This window comes from Micropterus salmoides, unplaced genomic scaffold, assembly GCF_014851395.1.
Source record: "Micropterus salmoides isolate LMB-PRFRI ecotype aquatic unplaced genomic scaffold, ASM1485139v1 Ms_hic_scaffold_8, whole genome shotgun sequence".
NCBI classification, from domain to species: Eukaryota; Metazoa; Chordata; class Actinopteri; order Centrarchiformes; family Centrarchidae; genus Micropterus; species Micropterus salmoides.
The window spans coordinates 12578629-12593889 of NW_024044570.1; the positions used below are offsets into that span (position 1 = coordinate 12578629).

Genomic DNA, 15261 nt, shown 5'->3' on the forward strand with positions numbered 1-15261 from the left:
CAAAGCCATAATACAGGCAAGATATTATTGCTGGCGGGCAATTATTGCTAAACTTTATCTATTATGTGGTTTATAATGGACTGTGGTGCAGAAACAGTGACAGTGTTTCACACTCTTGGCTTACATTTTCAGTGTTATCTGTCAGTGGCCAAGTCGCAATAACATATGGTTTTACTGAATAATTAAGTAAAGACATTTTGTTAATATATCTACATAAAGAAACCTCATTTCTTGACTGGCAACTCTCTGCTGTCTCAGAATGGTGGTAGACTGGACAGTTGGTTGCAATTTGCAACCTCACCGCTAGATACCACGAAATCTTACACACTGAACCTTTAATTGATTAATTTCCCATTTATGAGGGAATTTGACACAAGTACAATATCAGTTCACTTGGGGCTGTCATAATTAGCAAAATTTGTCCTTACATCGTAAAAATATAGACAAACATGGAGCTTTAGTTAAAGACAGCAGACATGCTATTTCACACAGTAAATGTTTATATATTTTATAAATATTTAATTAGCTAGGATGGTTGTTTAGGCAGTCAAATTATAACTAAATTGACCACAAGAGGAGATTCCTTGGGGAAACCCTTGTCTTAATGGGAACGTTGAGCCTATAGAGTACACACATTGTACATTTCACAGAGGGCAGTAGGGGCCAAACAGCAGATGTTTGACCCTGGACCCCCATCAGGTTAATCTAGCAATGATTATAACTTTTTGTCTGGCTTACTAGTGGCTGATGAATGAAATGTTTCCTTTAGCAACACCATAAGGTTGACATTTGTGATTTTGAATATAATGCTTTGACAACAATTGGAATGGATAACCATGAAATTTAGTACACACGTTCATGTCACTCTTAGCATGAATTATAATAACTTTGGGGATCCCCTGATTTTCCATCTAGCATGGCTGTAGACTCCAAGTCTTATTAAATTAATACATTGATTCAAAATGAGTATAAATATATTTGTGGTCAAGCTCTGTCACACATGATTTCAAGGTCATGTCTTGCGTGTCAGAATGTATCGCCTTGTGTTGTTTTGTCTTCTTCACACACAAACACTGTGGATGTCTTGAAATGTAAGAATAATTTCCAAAGACCCTAACCCCATTCATAAATGTGTAAAACCCGTATCCCCTCAACAGCTAGTGGAGGACATTTTAACCCTCCCTTTGCTGTGTCCTCAGACTTTGTGGCCGTGCCAGTCAGGATTTTTGTCAACGAGACTGTGGAGCTGGCCACGGGGGACTTCAAGTTCTACAACTGTGCTGCTACAGTGAGGAAATCTGAAAACACACCGTGAGTCAGACTATTAATCTATCAGTTCTGCTTTGTCATGCACTGAAAATACACAGTGACACTGAACACAGAATCAACTGACAGGCTTGATGTAAATGTATCACCGTGCATGAACAGATGAGAGATCAAGGCTCTGTTTGTAAATTGTGATGCATGGTAGTTTTGAATGCACCTCTTGCATTTTCTCTCCTCCGTTTATTACCAAGCTGAGGAAATTGCCTCAGTTTCCTTTTCATTAATCAAAAAATGAAAGTCAATCTCGCCATTTTTTCTCCCCTCCTTATTTTTTTCCTCATTTCTTTCATGCCGAGGAATGTGTGATGAACGAGCTTTGCTTATGGGAAGTTGCAAAGATCCATTTCGTTGTCAGCAACATGGATTTTTGTGCCGGACGCTCTTTGATGAGTTTGCATGTTTTAGATTTTGTTTGTGTGTGCTTTTATGCGTGTGTGCTCCAGCCTAATTATGCGTGTGAAAGCATTTTCTTATTTTTGGTGTTTATGTGTCTTTTTTCTTTCTGTGTGTGTTTTCAGGTGCATGTCATGTGTGGCCAGTTCGTGGGGCTGCCAGTGGAATACACATGACCACACCTGCAGCGACATGGACGACGTGGTGGATACTAACATCATCAAGCAGCGTCAGGTTAGATTTCTCAAGGGTTAACACATCAGTGGCACGTCAAGGAGTTTTACCTCCGAAAAAATTGTAGCAGAAGTTTCAAAAGACACATCTAATCACCACACGTTATGCAGCGCCTGAGCGATCCAAATTGATCCTGAAAATGAATAAAAAAACTCAAATCCCAGTATCAGCTGGCACCATCTTGTGTGACAAATGTCAAGAATATCAATTTACAAGTCAGCAGATGTTTTAGCGATACACTTATCTGTCGCCGCAGATGAGGGTGTCCGTTAAGTAGCTTGCATATTTAAAATGTAAATGATTGAAAGAGGGAGTATCTGATTTGTTTTGTTTTGATGCCTTCTCAGGGAGCGAAGTGTCCTCAGTTTGAGAATCCAGATCCAGTGCTGATCCCCGTGGGCTACAAGACTCATATCAGCTTTGAGGGTATCAATTTGGACCTCTACCAGGTAAAGTGGCACAAAAACAATCAATTTATTACAAAATGTGAAATTATTTGACACAAAAGTGAACATTTCAGTCACAGGACATTCATCATATATATATATAAAACAACAATAAAAGCAACAATAGAAATTAATCATTCCATTTGATAACAAAAAACAAGTTAAAGACAGCCTCTCAATAAGACCTTATGGATGTGGTGTTCTCATATAGAAAATCAATTTACATTCTGATTTAAGATTTTCATCAGTCACCGCAACTGCATGCTTTTGTAATCCATTAAATTGTACAGAATGAAAGTGTTGACACGTCTCTCTATAGATTACCATATACAATTTCTGTGTCCTGCACTTTTGTGTTGTAAAACACGTGTCCTTACAGGTCTGCTTGTTTTACCCATGTATTGAAGCCCTTATGGACATGAGAGAAGGTAAATTGTGCCAACAGATGTGCAGCTAAGGAACTGCCTGATGTTGTACATTTTGCCTGTAGTATGACTTGTGAATGTACTTGTTCTCTCACATGCCATACTGTTGCAAGAACAAGAATAGAATCCACGCATCCCATCCAAACTTCGCTGGGTGAGAACAGAGGGGCTGCAAGAGTCGGCAGTCAAAAGATAGTGTTTATTTCTTGCTATGTAGTAAGGGGGGGGGGTCATAGAACAGTATTTTGATTTAATAGGATCTACATAAATTAACACACCATGTTTCTTGTTTTTATTTGATCCTCTAGGGCCGTGCTTTCACCATCGGCACTGAGCTGATGAGAAATGTGGAGGAAGAGGTCCATTTTGAGAGTGGGCCGTTCTACACCTTCAGTGGCTTCAGTGTGAGTACATCTGTTTTGTAGTTGCTTGACACTCATCTTGACACGTGATCCTTGACTGCTGATTTTGTTCCTTTACTTAGCTTGTTCAGATAGGACAATTTTCCCTCCATTCAACACAGGTCCTTCAACTATGGCCGATTTGGCATTATCAAAGTGCAATACAGAACAACCTTGAAACTGTATTGTTGGATACCACTTGATTTAAACTTTTTAGTACTTAAAATGCTTAAATTCAAACTTTATATCTATGTACAGCTGACTTTATGTTCCAGGCTTATGAATTAAATCACCCTTTAGCTGGTGTTCACAGTTGCTTTGATATTCTCTAGCTCCCTCTAATGGACAGACTCCCTTTATTGGAGTTATTTTAGTTCCATCTCCACATTGTGAATTCTGTGATTGGGAAGCTCAAGCAGTGCCTAGCCCCCAGCTATGTTCTTTTCCAGCATTGATTTCTTTAGCTGAAAATCTGCCAGCCTGGGTAAAAAAAATGTTTCATCCTTTTTTTTTCTCTCTTGGCACGGGGGAGCGGCAGCCCACACTGTTTGCCGAGAAGAGCTTAAGTGCTATTAATCACTGGATTCTGAATTAATAATTCATTTTCTTCCAATTTCTTAGTTTTCTTACAACAAGTCACCAGAGACCAATGTTCTCTTCTACGTGAAGGACAAGGAGTCGGGCAAAAAGATGGACAGCACGCTGAACGGTACGCGCTCTCACATTTTAATGTGGAGATCTTATTTATAATGCCATGTGTGTACACCTCCAGTCCCAGCGTGTAGCCTTCATTAGATCTGAGGAAGTTTCCTTTAATCTTAAATTGAAATTTAATCAGAAAATTAATTGGTAATGACTGTATCATCGCACACGTTTTGACAGAATATGAAGGATTCAGGGACATTCATAACAAGCGATTGTGAGGGCTGTTTTTACTTATGCAAATTATAACAAGTTATCATACGTGAACATAAAAATCAGTCATGCCATTCATAATAATGGTATTATAAAAAACATAAAAATGCTATGCAAACCTCTGTAAACATAGTTAAAATCATGCTTAGTCGTTGATAGAGACCTGATACTTTACGATAGATAATGTTATGTTGACATCTACTGCAAAGAGCATTGTGCGTCACTGCCTCATCTGTTATTGATTCTATTGTCTTTTTAGAAAAGTATTCACTGTAAATAAAAACAGACCACAGATTAATTCATTACACAAGAGAAAGTGAAGGTACTTTTTGTGCTTTGAATAATATCTGCTGTATTGCTCACTACCTCCACCGATAAGGCAAGACTGTATGTAGCCTGTGAGGCCAACCCAGGGCAAAGTAGTCCACAAAGCACTTGCTGTTGCCCATTAAAAGATACTTCCACCAATTTAGAATTGCGCTTGTTAAAAAGGGTTGGATATCAATGCAGCAGAACCAGAGATAGCATTTTATTCCATGCATTCACCTTACTTGTCAAAAGCTGGCTCCTACATTACCCACAATGCAACTCAACCACTAAGAGTTGGGTGAGGCATTTGGCTGTGTTAAGCTAGTAGCAGCTAATGTAGTCTCGAGCTAATGGCTTAAAGCAGAGATGAGGAACTACAGAGGTCTGGAAATGTTCTTTGTCCCCAGAATTGTTTTCATTTTCAAACCAGAGTGACTCAAGTAACATCACTAAAGGTAATTTATCAGACTTTGTGGAGCTTTTTTCAAGTTTTATCCCCAAGACCTGTAAACAAATTATAAAAAAACAGAGTTCACCTTTGAGGTTATGGCTCTGATGGCACATGGTAAAAAAAAAATAAAAATATTGAGGATGAATCAGATGAGCAAATCAACAATGTTCAGAAATATTTTAGCAAGGACACTGAACTGAAACTATAAAAACAAGACCTTTTTTAAGGAATATTAATATAATGCAACATGAGATATTTGTTTTTTCCCCTTCACTACTTCTCCTACAGTCACCCTGTACAACTGCTCCGTGGGGAGAGAGGACTGTAGCCTCTGTAAGAACGCTGACCTAAAGTACAGGTGTGTGTGGTGCGCAAGGCAGAAGGCATGTGTGTACGAGAAGTTGTGCAATCCTGACCAGCAAGGGTCTGGAGATCCTTACAACACTGAGTGTCCTGACCCCCAGATCACTGATGTGAGTAGTTACAGTGTTGTCATATCTTTATGTTGACCTTTGAACTGGAAATGTGAAATAAAGGCTTGTGACTAGCAGGGAAAAGGCATCGACTATGGTGACTGGATTATTGATTGGAGTATTTCATTGGCTGTGTTTGTTTTGCCTCCTCTTTATGTCAACTGAGGAGTTCAAAGTCTGCTTCTCCTTGATGGTATCAAGATCAGATCAATTCTTTCTTTGCTTGCTTAATTGTCAGTGTGTCATTGTCATTGACAAAAATCCATCAGTAATTGTGTCGATGTCCGTGTGATGGAGGATATGAAAATACATACTACAACCTGACCAATACATAATTCGATAAAGACATTACATATAAATTGCCATTTTCGTGTCTTGGCAAGATGTTTTTTGGCTGTATTTTAATGTATATTATCTGTTCCATCGGTCGGTCCACCGCTTTGATCCAGCCTTGTAATATCTCAACAACTATCCATTGGATTCCTTTGAAATTTTGTACAGACACTCATGGTCCCCAGAGGATGTATCCTACCTACTTTAGTGATCTCCTGAATTTTCCTCTAGCACTACCACAAGGTTGACATTATTGGTTCTTAGTGACAACTACTAAATGGTTTGGTACAATAATTTTAATATGTCCAAGACTTTGGTTTATGGTCAAAACACCTGCAAAACTAATGCTGTTCCCTTTGGCCTAAGCTGCACTTTGTGTTTAATACTAAATAGCATATTTGCTTGTTAACACACTAAGTTATGATTGTGAACTTGGTATACATTATACCTGTTAAACACCTGCATGTTAGCATGCTGGTGTTATCATTTAATTCAAAGCACCACTATGTACTGCTAACATGGCTGTAGGGTTGACTGTCTTGTTTGGAAGACTAACATGCTACACTAATATTAGATGGAGCTAATATATGATAAACATTATGCTAACGTTAGCATTTAGCTTAAAGCAGCACTCATAGAGCTGCTAGCACGGCTGTAGACTCTTAGTCGTGTTTTAGATTTATTGTGTATTTGATTTTAACTTCAAGTTTGTTTTCTTTCCTTCCATTTAAAATTATTTAAATTTCGATTACGTTTACTGTTCCAAATGTACTCTTTTCTTATATTTTCTCTTTCTGTCATTTATGACCTATATAATAGTTATTATTCCACTGTAAAATACCTTTATCCAAACATATCTTTATCGCTCAAATATTTGTTCATGTTATACTTTTACATAGAAGATTAGCTCATTAATAGATTTGTTTATTATGCTCAAGTATCTATTGTAAACCATCAAATGTCCAGCATCAGTGGAGTCTATAACATACATGCAAATATGAGTAATACAGTATTGATGTAATTCTCTAACTATGGCCTTGAATGTTAAACACTTTAACTACAAATATTCCATGGCCTTAAACAGACTGTGTGTAAATCTCTTGTACGTTCTTATTGCGCAACTAATCTGTTAAAATCCATTTCAAATCCCTTCTTCCTATAAACCCCCACCCCCACCACTGTATACCCCCCATCCAGATCATCCCCCGTTTTGGTCCCCTGCAGGGAGGAATCTCCATCACCATCCGGGGCTCCAACCTCGGCATCCACAAGGAAGACATTAAAAGCATCACCGTGGTTGGGGAGCCCTGTATCCATCAGGAGGAGAAGTACTCTGTCTCCACTAGGTAATACTTACATACCTTGATGTGTGTATGCAAATATATGAGCAGCACCACACACTGTCTTTCTGTTGTTTGCGAAACAAAAAGGTAGTTTTTGGTACACTTTTGGGTACCTTATCAGCTAAGGAGAACTTTGCCTTTCCTTGAGGTGACCTGGGTTCATATTTTAATTAGCTAATTATGCTGCTATATTGATCAGAAAGTCTTTCATTTAAACTACAAGTACATTATTATGAGAAAGATGTACTCCACATATCAAAAGTGACCACTGGTTTAATCTTTAACAGTGTGTAGTATTTTATAAGCTTATTATATGTGTTTTTAATATAAAATCTTAATCTGAAAGGAACTACAGCTATTAGATAAATGTAGTGTAGTGGAAGTATCAAGTATCAGAAAAACTAAATACTCCTAGTAAAAATACTGTATTCATTCTCCACTGCGGAAGGCTGCTGAATGTCAGTCTTTAAATACTGTCTGTGGCCACAAATGACCAGAGATATGAAGTCACCAAATCACTGGGAATATGCCACACTGATTTGATAGCATCACACATTTACCACATATTTTTGGTGGTCTAGTCATGTTGCAGATATTCTGTTCCCCCTCATCCCGAAGCTGCTGTTATGGGCTGAGCATCACAAAAAATAAAATCCCTACTGGAATAAACTTAAGTATTGCAAATGCTCTACAGTCACAGCTGTGTTTTAAAAAGTGTTCACTCCATACATCTTTAACAGAGAAAGCATCGATATTGTTGCCACACAGCCACTAACTAGAACTGTTGACACCTGGCAGGATGGATTCACGTTTATGACAAATTCTTGCCCCGCCATCTGCATGATGAGGCATAAAATGGGATTTATGAGAGCAGGTGGAATGTTTTTCACCCTTAAATCATCCACTTTTGGTGCTAACGGGCCTGCTGTGATCTTCATCGTGTTGTTGGTTGTTCTGCATGGTCTACTGCATGCTGTAGCTCACTTGCTTTAAGCTTTGACAGGTTTTCCATTGTGATATTTCATTCCTTCACATCACTGATGTAGCTGTTAATTGTGGCACACCTGTTAGCCTGAATGAGGCTTGCCATTTATGCTGACCTCTTACATCAGCAACACATGTTCCCCCGAGGACTGGCGCAGACTTGGGAGTGTTTGGTTTATGACGTGATTCCAAGTAAACTCCAGACACTGCAATGTGGGAAAATTCCCAGAGGGTTCAATTTCTTAGATGCATGAAGCAGCCAATCTGGCATTAAAAATCATTTTACATTCATAGCTGCTTGGTCAGCAACATCTGATGAACCTGTTTAGCATGTGTGCCCTCTTCAAAATGTGGACAGAACACATATTTTCTCCACTTTCTCCAATTAACTAAAACAAGACACAGTACTCAGTTGTCTGCCAGTATGTGTAATATTCACAGGATACATTTGGACAAAATTGCACAAGGCTATCTCTTTTAAATGGCCAGCTCCTGGCAGGAAGTCAAAGTAGCATAGGCAAGAGTTTTTATTTGTGGAATTTGTTTAAGCTCACAAAATGCTGTTCCAATTTCCACAAACGCTTTCACAAACCTGATAATGCTGATCGTTGATCTGGAATACAGGTCTTAAATAGAGTTGAAACCAAGAGTCTATTAATTAGTTGATCAACAAAGGTTGTATGTGTAAATGTTTTTGATAGTGGATTGTTTTCCAAATAAAAATGTCAAATATTCTGTGGGTCCAGCCTCTTGAACGTGAATGTTTTCCACTTTTCTTTATCATATGTCATAGTTAACTAAATACCTTTGGGTTTTGTTCTGTTGATGGGACAATACAAGGAAATAATTATTAGCGGCAGCAGTAGTCTTAAATATTTTCACTCACTTTTTTTTCTGTTGTGCTGTCCAGTGTGGTGTGTCAGATTGGCCCTGTGTCAAACAGTAACTGGGGCCAGGTGGAGGTGGAGGTGAAGGGGGGGAAGAGAGGAACCTCCTCCATGTACTTCACCTACAGGGTAAATATTTTCCATTACACACACACACATTTTTTCCATTACACACACACACACACACACACACACACACACACACACACACACACACACCCTGGTTTCCCAGAAAATAAACACATCCAAAAGCTTTCAGCTGATTTTGTTGTTTTATTATCTCTATTATGTTTCCTATCTGCAGGACAGAGCCCCTTATTAGAACATACCAAGTACTTGTCATTTAAGTTGAATGTACAAATACAATGTCCGTATGTATTGGTAAATTAAGCACCTAGATGCAGTCACATTACAACGGTAATGCACAGTATGATAAGCCAGAATGAGTATGCATTCCTCTTTAAACATATGCTGTGCAGTAGGACCCCTTTTCTCTCTAATACTTTAACAGGCTACAGCATAGCTATTTAACTGGCTTTTCATATCTCTGGCTCCGCTAAAGCTTCCCCACAGGGGAGTGCTCCGCCTAACTGTTTGCTCAGCAAATTAGTGTGTGTGTGTGTGTGTGTGTGTGTGTGTGTGTGTGAATGTTTCTGAAAGAGGGGGCAAGATCAAGAAGGGTGAGAGGAATATGTGTGTGTGTATATGACATAGCACTGTATCTGTTGTTCATGTGTGAGCGAGAGAGTGTTTGCCTGTGGGTTGGAGCTTGTGTGTGAATGTAAAAAATGAAAAAGATGAGTATGTATTCATGCTGTATTTCCCACCCACCTACCCACCAGAACCCAATTCCCGAGGTGGTGAAACCTTCTAGAGGTCCTAAAGCTGGGGGCACCCTCATTACAATTTCTGGACAATTTCTGGACACTGGCAGTATGGATGATGTCCAGGTTACTGTCGGAGGGGTGGACTGCACTATGTAAGGATTGCTTTTCTCAATAATTGTCATTCACGCCAAAGCCCAATTCTGTTTCAATTCACTCTCTTCAGTTGATAAGTGGTACTTGTTATTCAGACATTGTATTCTATGCAAATTCTACAGTATGCACACTTTGAAGCCCATAAATTGATTTTTTTTTTTTTACATTCCTGAAGATTGCCTTCGCTGTTGTGACCACAGTGTTCTGTCAAAACCAGCCCATGGTGACATTTTAGGCAGAGGTAACGGAAAAATAACGAGCTAGAGAAGCAGCAAAGCCAGGATTTAACAAGCTGTCAAGCTGCTGCCATGTTGGCTTCCACTGCACCGTGGCCTTGTGCGACCCCCTGCCCCCCTCCAGACAGCCAGTGTTGAGTTATGTCCTTGTCTTGGCAGGGAGCACTTCGGAGTAGAGATCACCTGCAGGACAGGAGAATACAGAGCAGATAAGGTGCCCTCTGACCCTCTCGCCGTTGTAGTGAAGTATGGAAAGAGTACCACAAAAACCATTCCAAGTGCCTTCCAATTCTTGGAAAATCCCATCATGCTGGACCACCACCCTAAAGGAAGCTTTGTCTGGTCAGTACAAAGTAGCAGCATACTATCCTTTTTAGCTCAAATCAAAGTGTTTGTAATGTTGCTTTTATTTGTGCTATTTGGTGAGTGTTATTCTCACGTTTTGTTCTGTCTGACTATTGGATATCATGATACCATTTTACTTATCATCTTCTTTTTAGAGACATGGGAAGTTTGCCACAACTGCTAAGTTGATTTCAGAGGGACTGCATTTTTTGTACTTTCAGGTGGACTCAAAGACAAGTTAGTTTTTAGCCAAACTAGTGGACAAACTTTGTCCAGTACTTTGCTTTATCACAAAATACCTGCAAATACCTTCCCATCAGTCTCAGTTGTACTTTTTATTTATAGCTAAACAGCACATGTTGTTAACACACTACCAACTTGAACTTTGTATATATTATACCTGCTTAACATTGGCTTGTTTCTATGCTGACAGTATGATTTGGCTCAAAGCACCACTTTGCACTGCTAACATGGCTGGAGAGTCAACTGTTAGTCTTGTGAGACAAATTTTATTGACTAATAGTTATGGACAAAAATGGGACAAAAAGATCCAGACTGACAAAAAATAGAATGTCTTTTTTTCAAATACCTCAAATTGTGCTATTGTTTTTAAAGTAAAGAGGCAAAAAAAGAAAATGAAAAAGCTGCTAAATTGACATTGATGACAAGGTCGACTTGAAAATACTGGACAACTGAACACTAAGAAAGACACATGCCTTGTTCTTTGGCTTCTGAAACCTTGGTAAAGGTTATTAATGCCAAGAACCTTTTTTGATTTTAAAAGTATGATTTGTCCTTCAAGAGTTGCTGAGTGCGCCCGTGTTTGTGTATGTGTGCAGAATATTTTCCATATTTACTTCTGATCAGCTGAAGGGGATACAAATGCTAGTCTTTGATGTTGTACCAAACTGACTTGATGATCGCTGAAAATTGATGCATTAGACGGTTACCTTGCTTTTTCTGTGCAATTGAAAGCACTAGGGCGCGTGTGATTAGGCACACAGACTGGGAACAACAGACAACAGATAGGCTGCTCGCAGGCTAAACTAATTTGTTTTCATCTCCAGTGAAGATTACCCCAGGTGCAATTTAAGAACTGTGTCTGTCTTCCCGTAACTCTCCCTATGAGCTTGTCTTTGTGTGGCTGGGTATATATATACTCAAAGATGTGTTTTACTGTGTTGTGGTGTGTGTGTGTGTGTGTGTTTAGTGGAGGGAGGAACATTGTGGTGACCGGCTCCGGCTTTGACATAATCCAGACTGCTGTCTTGAAAGTCAACGGAGACAACTCGACAGCTTTTGAGGTGTGTGCGTCTATATTTTTCTATTACCCTTTATTTATCAGCATCTTTCTCCGTCTTTCCATCAGCCTGTTGATTATCCACTTCTGAAAGTATTCATCATTTCTTAGCTCTCTTCACTCTTTTCTCTTAAGTCTCTTTCCTGCGATTTTTTTGTTTTTTGCCCGCCCCCTGTCCCCTGTCCATTGATCTCCCCACATCGGATGAGCCCACGACTACAGTGGTGATTCATTCAAACTGTGTGAGGCAGGCTCACAAACAACACACTCCACTCCTCCTTGCTTCCACTGATCAGTGAGATTCCATAAACCAGTATTACTTCATCCCACTTCTTAGGCCAAATATCTTTACAACCTGTAGGATTGCAGATAGTAGCACAACTGTTTCACCCCCACCAAGATAAAACTACTGTATGTTCCTCGTCCAGCTTAATCGAGTAGGGTTGACTCTGCCAGGGAACTTGAAGGAGTTGCACACAGCTTGCCAGCGCCTGCCCTCCAGTGTACTGGGCAGTGTTAAGCAGTAGCAATTTTGTTCACTAAATTTAATACCGGTATTAAGGTTGCAGAAGATTACGTGACTATGCACCACTTTACTCCTGGCCAAGTCTCTTTCCCTGCTACCCAGGGACAGGAGAGATTTGAAAAGACTTCTGGCTGCCGCAAACTAGTAGCGGATGTAAAGTGTTATCTGAAAGGCCTTGGCTGGTCAACTTCATAAGCTTTTCTTGGTTTAAGTCTATCCACTGAACTAGACCCAAATATTTGTAGTCATTATTGCTGCTGGCTTGTGGTGAAAACATGTTGATTACATTGTGAGTCAGGTTAGCGGCTCAAAGCAGGTTGTTTTTTTTTCTTTTCAAACTTAGCCTAGTTATAATATAAATGTTTAGCAAATATAGATTTCCACTCAAATCACTAAAATGGGTAAAAATTTCTATTAATATTCTTAAAATAAATTTTTTTTCCCCCAACAATTTCACAAAAATAACCTCAAATCACAGTGACAACAGACTAAATGACCAATAAATATTGATTTGGTTAAGATAATCACACATTATGCATACATAAATAAATAAAACAAAGTCATACCTACATTTACAAAGATTGTCAGTTAGGTTTAATATGTTGCTTGGCTCCTAAAACTGTTAGTTTAAGAAGTTACGTTACAGTTTGTGATGCTGCAGGGACTCACTGTTGACATTGTTGATTGCTTTTGATTAGATGGCGTTACAGGTGTTTCTTAATGACAGATCTGCACATCACCGAGGTGTTTTAATTTCCTTAAAGCTGTGGAAGTGAAACATTGGAGAACTAGCAAGACACTGGTAGATTTTTATCCAACAGAAACAAAATCCCTCCCCCTTCCTTCAGGCCTCCCTCCAGAGCCATTCCTGAATAAGACACATGCCTTTGGTGTGAGAGACCCGGGTTCAATTCCCACCCCCATGACACATCCATCAATGTGTCCCTGAGCAAGACACTTAACCCCTAGTTGCTCCAGAGGCGTGTGACCTCTGACATATATAGCAATTGTAAGTCGCTTTGTATAAAAGCGTCAGCTAAATGAATAAATCTAATCTAATCACCCAAAACAAATTTTAATGGACAATGGGTGCACACAGGTAGGTAGACAGGCAGGTAGGCTAGCTAATCATTTCATTTGGACCAAATGAAATGATTGGCTGTGCTTATTATAGTCCTGTGACAGACACAGAAACCAGATTTTTTCAAATATGCAACAAAGAGATAAAATGCCTACCCCAGCTTAAAGTAATTCAATTTAGCCATGCTCTATTGATGTCATTGTTGGTCGACCACTTTGGTCTGAAATAACCACCATAAGGGTCAGATTTGTGTTTTTTGTAATAACTTTGGTGATCCCCTCACTGTTCTAGTGTCATCATCAGGTCAAATGTGTTTAATTTGTTCAATACTTTGGTACAGTATATGGCCAAATACCTACCAGAAGAGACGGTCATTTCACAGAGCTACCATAGGTTCACTGTTTAAAGGAATTTAATTGGACAGATTTACTTTTGAACTGAATGACAAAAGACATTCAACTCATACAAGTGGTCTCAAAATATATAGTAGGTTTGCTTGAATTTTTCAAAGCATTATCTGATGTAGCCTACGCCTTTTGCCTCGTCCTTTTGAAAAACTTAGACTGCATGTAGGACTGTAGGGTTTGGCTGTCACACAGTATTGTCAGGCTTGTATTGAAACAGTCAGAGTGACAGAAATATCTCCATCGGTCCAGTTAATGAAAAGCAAATAAACAAAGCCAGAGGAGGAATGACTCAATGTGAGTTGTGATTCAAAGGCTGCTATTCTACGATGGCAGATTGGGATTTTAATAGAATGACTGAAAAGAGACACATAATTTTACTCTCCCCATTGTACCAAACCAGCCCCCCTACCCCACCCCCAAACACTAAACAAATACATTAATTCACTGCCTCTTTCAAAAAAGCCCTCAATGCCCACTGTTTGCTTTTCTATCTCCCCATAGTTTCTATATTGAATCCTGTTTATATTTTCCTTCATGTCTTGTTTTGCTTATGTTAAATTTGCTACATTTTAGTATTGTTGTTTATGTCCAGACAATTTACTCTCCCTCTGATACATTCAGGCCGCCCACAAGAAGAATGACACGGTCATCCAGTTTCGGTCTCCAACAGTAAACAGCTCCCTGAACCAGCCCCTTAAAACATATATCCATCTGGACAACTTGGTGAAGGAACTGAAGCCCTTCGTCTACCACCCTGACCCCGTCTTCAATGAGGTCACCAAGAAGGTCATCACAGAGGCCAGCATCATCATCGTCACTGTGAGTACAGGCTGCTCAGGTCCCTCTTAATGCTGCAGTTGTAGTGTGACATGAGCCTCTTTGTGTGAAGGAATTAAGACAAATGGTATTATCTGACTTGAGGAGGGAAATGGAAAAGATGCTGAATTGCACTTTCAATATCGCATTTTCATTCCTTAGCTCGCCTATATTATTGTTGGGTTTCATTGCATATAACTATTATGCAAATAGCAGCACATTTAATATTTTAGCTCAGTGCTGTGATTGTTTTGGAAGTCAAATGAATTGAGGCAAATGTAGATTAGTAATTAAAAACATTTATTTGAGCCCTTATAAACAAATAAAATATTCTTATTATATGTCTTTAAAATTTTAAGTTCTTAATGTAAATATCCATTGGTTTGAAGCAGTGGTTCACAACTTATTGGTTCCCTAGGGGGGTGTTAGGTAAATCTCAGGAGGTTGTTGTCTTCAATTCAGCCTTTTTCATAAATTAATCGATCATTTTACGTCTTCCACACTCAAAAAACTCTTCAAACACAACAATCCGAGGATCCACAATGTCATTTTTGGTTAAACACGTACAACCAAATAAACATAGCTTTGTTTTAAGTGGTTGTAAGCCAAAATTATTTAAAACCCCAAGTAGACATTTAGATATAGATTAA

The 15261-nt window shown here is 39.1% G+C and overlaps 1 protein-coding gene across 3 annotated transcripts in view; it reads left to right on the plus strand.

Moving 5' to 3' along the window:
- plxnb2b (plexin b2b) overlaps positions 1–15261 on the plus strand; it is a 123540-nt gene that overhangs the window by 86224 nt on the left and 22055 nt on the right. For all 3 annotated transcript variants that reach the window (XM_038705378.1, XM_038705377.1, XM_038705379.1), the window contains 12 exons: positions 1200–1311; positions 1845–1953; positions 2301–2402; positions 3133–3228; positions 3847–3934; positions 5189–5373; positions 6904–7052; positions 8944–9049; positions 9763–9899; positions 10296–10478; positions 11692–11785; positions 14417–14614. In XM_038705378.1, the coding sequence (XP_038561306.1) occupies positions 1200–1311; positions 1845–1953; positions 2301–2402; positions 3133–3228; positions 3847–3934; positions 5189–5373; positions 6904–7052; positions 8944–9049; positions 9763–9899; positions 10296–10478; positions 11692–11785; positions 14417–14614 (1559 nt within the window). The remainder of the gene's footprint in view (positions 1–1199; positions 1312–1844; positions 1954–2300; positions 2403–3132; positions 3229–3846; positions 3935–5188; positions 5374–6903; positions 7053–8943; positions 9050–9762; positions 9900–10295; positions 10479–11691; positions 11786–14416; positions 14615–15261) is intronic.